Source organism: Aphis gossypii, unplaced genomic scaffold (genome assembly GCF_020184175.1).
Source record: "Aphis gossypii isolate Hap1 unplaced genomic scaffold, ASM2018417v2 Contig00751, whole genome shotgun sequence".
In the NCBI taxonomy this organism is placed as follows: domain Eukaryota; kingdom Metazoa; phylum Arthropoda; class Insecta; order Hemiptera; family Aphididae; genus Aphis; species Aphis gossypii.
This window is the reverse complement of record NW_026083264.1, coordinates 5856-17094: the sequence shown is the minus strand read 5'-3', so window position 1 is coordinate 17094 and position 11239 is coordinate 5856. Positions and strand designations below refer to the sequence as shown.

The 11239-nt window shown below is 29.4% G+C and overlaps 1 protein-coding gene and 1 pseudogene across 1 annotated transcript; both read right to left on the bottom strand.

The window, feature by feature from the left end:
- Positions 1-4339: 4339 nt before the first annotated feature.
- On the bottom strand, positions 4340-4957 carry LOC126555216 (baculoviral IAP repeat-containing protein 3-like). Its single transcript, XM_050210174.1, has 3 exons — positions 4891-4957; positions 4750-4803; positions 4340-4635 (listed from the first exon to the last, which is right to left on the bottom strand). The coding sequence occupies exons 1-3, from the start codon at positions 4955-4957 to the stop codon at positions 4340-4342; spliced, it is 417 nt and encodes a 138-aa protein (XP_050066131.1).
- On the bottom strand, positions 4898-10467 carry LOC126555220 (uncharacterized; annotated as a pseudogene).
- Positions 10468-11239: the final 772 nt, after the last annotated feature.

Here is an 11239-nt window from a genome sequence, read left to right as displayed (position 1 = left end):
TATGCCGAATTTAATTGAGGCAACCATTATTAACGGAAAGTACGCAGGTGAAAATGTATGTATTCCTCGAATACCAATGATTCCGACTGATCTTCCGTTTGACTTCAAACGATTGCAATTCCCAGTTCGCCTTGCGTTCGCAATGACAATTAATAAGTCGCAAGGCCAATCGCTTAGTGTTTGCGGGATAAATTTGGAAAATCATTGTTTTTCACATGGACAGTTATACGTTGCGTGTTCACGAGTTGGGAAACCATCCGCTTTGTTTGTGTTAACGTCAGACCAAAAAACAAAATGTGGTTTACCAAAGAGCACTACAATGAAACAATTAAATAACACTTCATTTTAGTAGGTAATTGAAATGAATTTATTACTGTTGTGAAATGAAATAAATATTTTCCTTTTCAAATATATAACAAAAAAAATTTTTTTTCTTTATCTTTTAATCACCAAACGAAATGTTACATAAAACGAATCTGGTGGCGAAACGGAGTTCGCCGGGTCTGCTAGTATAATATAATAATAATACAAATATCGATAATAGCAGGGCTTGAAATCGATTAATATTGATAAAAATCGAAAAAAAAAATATTTTTATATTCTGGTTGATATAAATTTTTTATTATAGATACTGAGAACTTTTAGAGTAAACAAATATAATAGTTGGCACATTATTCATTTTGTTTTGAAACTTTATGGTTTTATGTTACCTATGTACTTTTTCAATTGTTAATAGAAGTTAATCATTTAAAGCCGTAATTGATTGTACTATTTATTAAATTATTTACTATTTATTTAATTGATTGTACTACTTTCATTTTTGAAATGCCTCGACGAAAGTTAAACATTGGTCGATCTCAGAATGATGCCAAAAGAAAGCGTGTAGTACGTAGAGAACGACAAACAAGCTATCTAGGTTTGACGCTCAATCACAAATGTACTATTCAGTTGATACAGTTTTAGAAAAAGAGGATGCAGTCCATTTCCCAACTGAATTTCTTAACTCTTTAACACCTCCTGGAGTCCCACCACATAAACTGATTTTAAAAATAGGGGCACCTATTATTTTAATGAGAAATTTGAGCCCACCCACACTTTGCAACGGTACAAGACTACAAATCAAAAAATTGAGAAGTTCATTACTCGAGTGCATAATATTAACAGGCTGTGGTTATGGAAAAACTGTTTTAATACCAAGAATACCATTTATACCCTCAGATTTACCTTTAATTTAAACGTATTCAATTTCCCGTTAAATTAGCATTTGCAATGACTATAAATAAGGCACAGGGACAAACACTTAACGTTGCTGGAATTGACCTAAGCGTTCAATGTTTTTCTCACGGTCAACTATACGTCGTCCTGTCACGTGTGACATCCAAATTTAATTTGTATATTTTTGCCCCTGATCCAGAAAAAGTTGATAACGTTGTTTATAAAGAAATTTTTAAGTCTTTGAATAATTATCAAAATACTGGCATAATTCATCTTTTGTTCCATCCATAGTTATACCTACAAAATGTACATACACAATTACATACATCTGAGAAATCTTGCAATAGCGAAGCATTGCCAGGTCAGCTAGTATATATATATTTATTTAGATAGTTCAGATAATCGTAGCAACTTTGATGAAGATCTACCAAAAAGAAAGTTTGTTTTTACTTTTTCTGTTGATGAGTGGAATTTGATCAAGCCGCATGATATTGTATATAGACTGAATGATAAAAATCGACCAAAGTAACATTTTAAAAGTCATCAAGCGTTACAAAAGAATCAATGGACACCCATATTAGCAGGGGCGGCTCGTCAGGAAGACTTTGAGACTGAGTCTCCCCCTTAAAAAAACCCAGTTACTTGTAAATAATAATTAATTAAAATAATAATGCATAAAAATATTTTTATTCGAATTGAAAATATTATAATAATATATAATTTATATCGTTTTCTTTGTTTATTATTATAAATTGAAAGCAACCAAGTCTAAAACCTTTAAATAGTTATTTTAATAGAAATGCTATTTTAGTTTTATCGATGACGGTGACGGTCGCCGTTACAGTGAAACTGCCGCCCGACAGTTTCAATCATAACATGTAAAATGGTACGGCCGGTTTGATGGAGGGCCGGAGGGGGCAGGGAGAATAAGCTGCGTATTATAGACTCTGTTGAGACTGGGTTCACGACAATAATTGCCGTACCGCTCGCCGTTCTTAGTCGCCGTCATAATTTAATGCATTTTTATGATTTAATAACTATAACACGTTTACTACAGGGTTTTATACTATCTTCTATTTGATATTTGTTATATTTTTAATTATTGTAAAAATGCAAAAAGACAATATAATAGACATATTATTAACTAGTGGATTTAATACTTTAACTTACGAACAAAAAAATCAAATTAAACTTAAAAATATTAACTAAATATTATGTAATACTATAATATTATTAGATTTTCAATAACAGGGTTTTTCTTATTCGTTGCTGTACGTAGTTTATGTTAAATAATTTTAAGTCTCCCCAGAATATTAACTCACGAGCCGCTACTGCATACTAGCTGAACACTTTTGGATCCATACCCAATTGCCATGCTGTATATCGTTCCAAAGAGCTCATGTATCTCGACATGGAAACAATTTTGTTACTGTTATCGGACGATGCTCTGTATGTAGCTCACATTTTAAGGTTATAATTTTGGGGAAAATTTTCGTCAGGAATAATTAAATTCAGGAAAATATATATTAGGAAAATATTTTAGAGGAAAATGATGCTTAGGAATTTAAAATTAATGAAAATATAAATAAGGAAAATATATATAAGAATTCAAAAATCAGGAAACTAATTACGTAGGAAAATATTACATAGGAAAATGTTACACAGGAATATATTACAAAGGAAAATAAAAATTGGGAAAATATTAAGCCGGAAAATAATCGACGGGAATTTAAATACCAGGAATATATTTACATGGGAAAGTAATATTCAGGAATAATAGTATAATAGGAGTAACATATAGGCAAACTCTATATTATTTGGTTAAAAGAGGTTTAATCAAATAATGAACTGTTTTAATTTATTGAATCTGTGCCTAATATATTTACATACAGTAAATGAACATTAATTTTATTTAAAAAAATTTTCACTATTCTTATTCTCTTTTTGATTATAAAGATATAGAAATTTCAGCTAACTTTATTAAATACATTTTTTTTCAAGTTAAATTTATTCATTTGTAGGTAGTTGAAACATGAATAGCTCTGAAACATAGACTGTTAATGATGTAGTGAGAAAAAAAACTAATGTAAGATTCCAGTACACTGAGGTTGATTTACAAAATACAGTCAGCTTTATTATTAAAAGTATAAAAGTTACTACATCAAGTTCATAAAGAAACAGCTGGATATTCAAAAATCTACACTTAGTAATAAAGTAAACAATACTGTACCTTTATGTCGTATAATGGGTCCTCAAACTACATTAACACAGGCTAAAGATTTCTCTGTACACCCAGAAAATGTTAAAGACTCGATATGAAAGTTGTTAAAAGATTTAAAAATAAAAAATCCATTCAGAAACAAACGGTGTATGGTTTAAATTATTTTATAGACACAAAGATATAGCAAAAATGCATACTGAGGTTATTTCAAAAGTTAGAGCAGCTATAAAAGAGCATTCAATTTTCAGTTTAGACATATTAAATGATAGCTACATGGTAATTAACTTTGATGAACCTGGTTTACAATTATGTCCAAAATCAAATAAATTATTGGAGCAAAAAAAAAAAAAATGAAAAACTTATGAAGTAGCAAATACGTTTTTCCTATGTATATTATATTATTACCTATTATGGTTTTATAGTTATTGTTTTATTTACTATACATTTTTTTAAGATGGATTTTATTAAGTTTTAAAGAAGAATCAAACAATATTTCATTTGTATTTAATACTTTAGTAATCAAATTTAGGCATAGATAAACTTTGTAGTTCACACCAACAGGCGACAGTGGCTTTATAATGAGCCACTTTACATGACTTATTCAGAGAAAAGCAAGCCGGTTACATCAGGATATAAAATAACTAATCCATCAACATCTATAAATCACTGACAAAATTAATATTTAATAGTTACCTATAGAATATAATCAAAATAGGACGCAGAACACTTCCTTGATAAACTCTATATTCAATGATACTTTCTTGGTAATAGGTGTATATAAAACTAGGTAATAATTGTAACAAAATATGAAGTCTAAAAACACAATTTATTAAGCATACATTTAAAGTTGAAGGTACCTATGTTAAGTCAAAAATTAATAAATTAAAAAAAAAAAAAAAAATACTATTGCCATATGCGAATGACACCGGTGGACTCTCCATTACAAATTGGACAACGATTATTACATAGTTGGTCTGCGCAATCTACGCACAACACTCTGTGTCCACAAGGTACAGATGCATGAGACCTAGCCCCATCCCTGCACACAACACAAATTGTTTCTTCATTATGAAGATTCACTTGGAGATTTCGATCAATTTGGACATAAGGAATATTATCTGGATATTCATCATTTCCGTATTCTTTCTGCCATCTAACCAACTCCAAATCTTCGGGAATAAAAAAATCCCTTTCATCCCCTAATAGAGTATATAACTTACAATATCAAAAATATATGGAAAATAATTTTTTTCGGATATCTTACATTCACGCACTTCTTCTGGCTCAGCGTTTTCAGGAAGTACTATGTTTACAGGAACCTCTGTTTTCGGGAACCTCTATGTTTTCAGGAAGTTCTGGTTGATGATCTGTTTTAACACAATTAAAAAAAAAAACATTTAATTAGGTTCGAAATTTAATAAGTAGGTATACTTAAAAAAAAAAAAAAACATTACCTTCGACTCTTACAGCTATTTCATCTTCATTATCTTCTATTACACCTGTGTTCAAAACATGTATCATTTTTTTTTTTTATAAAATTGGTTTAAACTTTATTACTAATGGGTTACCTTGTTCTACATTTATGTGCCAGTTCATTTCTTCACGGATATAACGTTCTGCACTGTGTGAGCATTGTAGTAAAAATTCTTTTAATGTTATATGCCCAAGGTCAAATTGCTGAGTAGATTTTAAAATTCTTAGTTTAGTAAATATTTAACTTTAACAGCACGAGATATTCTCTGTCCTAGTGCTAGTTGTTTTACAGTCACATGGTACTTGCTGTTCAAATTTTTCAAGTGTTCTATAAGAAATATAAAATTAGCTTTGATGAAAATATATTTACCAGGGTACATCTATAATCCATATTTAATAATAATTTACCAAATACCCATATGATTTTATAAATTTAGAATATAGTGATTTAATTACCTAAAAATGTCCATAAATTAGGATGAAGAATTCGGAATTTTCCTTCAATTGGGAATGAAAGCATTCAACATTTTTGTTGGTTCTTTTAGGTAAACCATATACAGAAAAAACGTCAGGTCCTCTGTTCCGTAGCCAATAGCTTAAATCGAAGATAGTTGATTTTATAATATTACAGAATTACATATTTAAACAAAAATATCCCTAAGTAATTTCACATACTTTGAATAATAGATAAAAATGTAGCAAATCTAACATTATTATCTATGGCATGGCGACGTATTAATTGAAAACCTTCATCAATTTTGTTCACCGGCAATAATGCTAAAGCAGCGCACATTTTTAAACAGATCTGGGCTTGTACATTGTCCTTCACGTATTGTGCTAGACCCAGTCTTTTAACATTTTTTATTAATGCCTAGAAAATAGTAAATTGAAACATGAAAGTATACAATAATAGTTTTAGGGCCAGTATTATAATTAAAAAAAAACACATTGTAAAATCAATTCATTAATTGCTACTCTCAGAATCTAATAATAATTATATACATGTATATATATATACAAATAAACATTATTTGTTAATTACCTGGACATAGTGAAACCAGCAACCATGTGCAACAGTTTCAGGGTAAACAGTTGCAAATGCATTTTGCAAAGCTGTCTCAAAATCTGTCATCATGCAATTAGGTATTATGGAAGGAAATAAAGCTTTACATTTTGTAAGCATTAAAGTGTATGCTGCTTCCGTCTTGGACTCCATCAATGCGTAGATTATGGGTATTGGCTGAAATAATAATTTAAATATTTTTATAATTATTCATATTTATTTCCCCCACATAAAGTTAAAATACAAATCAATTATAACTAAAACTCACATGATTTTGAACAATTATGTGCAGAATAAAAAGTTGTCGAGACTGTGGCATGGTTGGTGTAACATTTTTATTAGACAAACTAGATAATAAAATTTCTAAATTATTGATAAAGTTATCTATATTATCATTAGGAGATCTATAAATACAAAATAGATGGAATAAATCGTTATTTATTTTAAGAGTGATGTGTAATGAATTGCAATTTTTTAATACTTGTGTATTAACAGCTATTATGTTTAAAGGTTCTCTTACTAATACAGTTACGCCATCACATTTATTTAATGTTCCTAACGAATTAATAGTTTTATAACCATTTAATTTAAACTCAAAATCATTCAGAAGCCAGGTTTCACATAATACAATAACACTAAAAAGATTATTTACTGAGCCTAATAAGTTTACAACATCATTAAAATGTGCCTTAATACTACTTATATTAATTTGAAAAACGGAAAAACTATCATTAGACAGAGGTATATCTACTAAAGAGTCAACATAAATACAATTTAAAATATTATCTACAATTAGCGTATTATTATTATTCATAGAAAATTAATTTATTAATTTAACGATATTTTAACATTATAAATATTAACTAATCAAAGCTTAGAAACGTCATCAGATGATCTAATTTTTATAATATTTGAATTTTCATTTTCCTCACCAGAATATCGGAATTAGATATCCATATAAATTTATATTGCTTACTTTTAGCCGCTAACCTGGTTTGAGAAAAAAGCATCCTTTTGAATTTAGTAAGCCGCTCATTAATGAACACCTTATCCTTTGCCCATTTACTATTTACCATATCCGCAGTTACCTTCAACGATTTACATTACGTATTAAATTTTTCCGCATTTCAATTGTAGTTAGTTTAGCTACTATTATATTTTGCTTTAACATAGTAGAATGAATTCTGTAGGCTTCAATAATATTAAGTTCCGTATTTGTTTTTTTACCAATTTCTGCAATAATGGGAACACAATCCTCATTTTGAGTTTTAGGTATGCCTGTTAATTCTACTGACAACTGTTATACCAAGATTGTGTTGTTCAATTGAATCAATTTTGTGTTTTAATATAGTAACTTCTTCGGACAAACGTTTATTTTCATTAATAATTTTCTCATTTTCTAATTTAATAGTTTTCAATTCTATAATAACACTATCAATTTCTTCATTAAAATTGTCAAACTGCGAGCTCAAAAATGTAACTGATTTCATAAGCTCTTCAATGTTTTTTTCTACAGACTTCGGATTTAACGACACTGGTTCATTTAACTTTGATTTCGGAGATTTTTGATTAACTTTTGAGCAGTTTGAACAAGCAAATTTAGATTTAGTATTATTAGTCATTTTATTAAAATACGTTTCCGTATATCCCACACAATAGTAATGTGCCACATTATTACAAATAGAACATTCCATAGATTCACTTTTCGTTAATGCATCGCAGCATTTCACACATTCTAACGGCATTTTATATATTACGGCAAATTAGATAAGATATCGATCAATAGACGAAACAAAAATAAGATAATATACTAGCGTATGAGTAGAAACGAAGAAAAATGTATATATACACTATATAAACCATAGATATTAAAGAATGGATAGGCCATCGCTATATTAATCGTATAGAGGGAAGTGTGCCGGAATGGGGAAGAGAGAGGACAGATTTTATTAATGCCTCTCACTCTAGCAGAGGTCTTATCATAAATTATATTTTGTGATTATTATCATTGATGGATGTATAGACAATTAATAGATATTGGAATTTATAAATTATTAAAATATTATTATTATAAAATGTAATATGTTTATTGTATAATAATATAAATAATTTTTAAATAATTAATCCTAATTCTGTTAAGACCTCTATAACCTCAAAATTATTTCTAATTCATGCCCGTATGATAAGCACAAATGGCCTATCCATTCTTTAATATCTATGATATAAACTAAGATATTAACCGGTATAGATAATATTAATTTTAGTAATAGTACGAAGCAAGAACACACGTCTTACCTCTATCACAGTCAGGACAAAACTGATTGATTGATTGAAACTGATGATTAGAATTAATTTCCTCGACAATTACCCCAGAACTACATTTCTCAGTATTCTCATTTTCTTCATTTTCTATAAAATATTAGATATTTATTGTACTGTATTATTTCAATATAATATAGTAATATTAATATATTATAAATATTAATTCACTGTTTTCCGAAAACTATTATTTTAGAAATTATACCTGTATTAAATTCGCGGTTAGGTATTAAATTCTAAAATAGTACGTATTATAATATCGATAGTAATAAATAATACTAATACTAAATTACGTCATTAATTATTATAATACAATACAGATCTAATAATAATTATAATATAGAATAATAATTATAAATAATTTCTAACCTGTGCTACAATGTGTGTTAGTATTACCCAGCCAATTATGAAAATACGCCGAAGTTCGCTTATTTTCTTTTTTTTTTTCGAGAGCTTTTTTCCGAAACTCACATCCAGATAATTTTTTTTTTTTAGACTGTTCCATCACAAAAAAAATATACTTAAACACTTATACTTAAACTGTAACATTCATTAGATACCGTCCAGTGAGCAGTGAAGTGAACGCTAAACAATGTTATAATAAATAAATACAACTGTTAAATAACAGAAAATACGCACACATGAATACGCAATGCTTGGTTATCGGCTTATCGCTGTCCAATTAGTTCGTCTACGACTGACCGATACAAGTGTACAATATTAGTTTATCTTAATTGCAGATTGCTCCGATTGTGTTTTTGGCTATTTCAGTAAAATCATAAAATCGAAAGTATAATATGATATGATATGACGAATGTCTTTTCTTAATCATTACTAGTGCGACTATATTGAATTAAAACTATTTAATTTGAAATACTTGTGTAATTCCAAAAAAAAGATTCAATTAAAAAAAAAAATTAAATGTAATAAAAATGATGAGCTTAAAATTTGAAAATTGCGCCCCTCTATATAAGCGCCCGGGGCATGGGCCCCGGATCGCCCCCCCCCTAGATCCGGTACTGGACTAAGTTCTACCGTAGCAGAAGTATCTCATATCGTAAGCAAGTTGTCAGGAATTTCTGCTTTTTTCCACAACTCAGCACTTCGAACTAGAGAACTATAACAACTGTCTAAGGAAAATAATTTGCAGCTAATAAGGATACCAACATTTTTTCAAGTGCGATGGACAGAATTTTCTTTTAATTTAGTTACCTAACTCAATATTAATTTCATGGAAAGCTCTGGTTATATATATGCAAAATTCCAAAGAGAAAGAGTTCAATGGATTTTTATTATTATTAACTAATAAAGACACTATTTTTTTATTAGCATTTTTGGCAGATGTATTGGCCATTTTTAGTCGTTATCAACAAACTATTCAAAGTGATAAAATAACAGACTTGGATCTTGTTAAACATACTGAGTCAGTTGTAAACAAAATTAAATCATTGAGTTCGATTAATTAGTTGGAGGTTGGGTAGATGTACTCGAAGATGAACTTAAAGGTACTGATGGAAAAGCTCTAAAAGATATAAAATTAATTGATTTTCAAGAAAAACGAAAACACAGGCATAAAAAGAGAAAAAGAAAATTTGATGACCAAACTGAAGACCAAACTGAACAAAAAATTAAAAAAAGAATGTTCTAACATTGTACAAAGTAGCTAAGTATTATGTATATAAATATTATTTTAAAAAGTAAAAAGAACATTAATTAAAATAAAATATCTTAAACGTGAATGTTGATATTATTTTTTTATAATACGTTAAATTTTAAATTATTCCACATTGAAACTAAAAATGTTTAACTATAGTTTGATATTATATTTCGAGATTATTACTGTTTTATTTATATAGGCTTATTTTTAAAAATGCGTAGTTGATAAAAATCCTTAGAATAAGCCCTGGACTGTAACTTTAAAAGTTGCATCAGCATGAACTTCGTTTCCTCCTTGACTTACAACATCACTGATAAGTGATGAACATCCAAATATAATTGTTGTTTTACCATCATTATCTACAGTTCCATCTTGATAAAACGCTTGTTCACAACAAGTGTAACGCTCTGGGTTTTGATCAAGATAATCTGCCAATGCATTAATGCTTATTGGTAAAGCAGGCACAATTTTTTTTCGTGCATGACGCATTGAAGCTTCTGCTGTAGGCCAACAATAATGTTCTGCAGCTCAATTACATCTAAAATAGTAATTTGTACCTACTTCAGTATATGTATACTATAGTATATAATAATTTTTTTTTTTTTTTTTTAGGCTTATTCCGGGCCTTGAAGGTCCATCGCCGCTTCTACTACACCTCTCCACAATTCTCTGTTCTTCGCCAGTTGTTCTCCTTCTCTAATCCCCAGGAGCTTGAGGTCTTCTTTAACCCGGTCTGTCCATCGCTGTCTTGGCCTTCCTATCGGTCGTTTTTTTTTTGGTTTCCACATTGTGACATCATATACTGTTTGGCCCTCCGCTCTCCATACATGCCCGGCCCAGCTTATTCGTCTGCTTTTAAGTATTCCCACTATGTTTGGCTCATTGAACATTGCCCTTGATTCTGCATTAGTTCTTCGTTCATATACATTTTCCTCGTTTCTTTTGGGTCCATAAATTCTTCGCAGTATTTTCCTTTCAAATAGTAGTAGTCTTTTCTCCTCCGACTTTGTTGATGCCCATGCTCCACAAGCATACAATACTATAGGTCTAATGAGTACTTTATATAGTCTTATTTTTGTATTTTTGGAGATTAATCTTGATTTAAATATAGGTACGAGCGCAAAATAGCTCTTGTTTCCTGCAGTTATTCTCCTTTTAATCTCATCATGGCTGTTTGCTTGTTGGTTAACATCTACTCCCAGGTATTTAAAGTTTGTTACCCTTTCGAAGGTAAATCCACCGACTACTAACGAATTTTGTACTTGTTCTCTACGTGATACTATTAAGTATT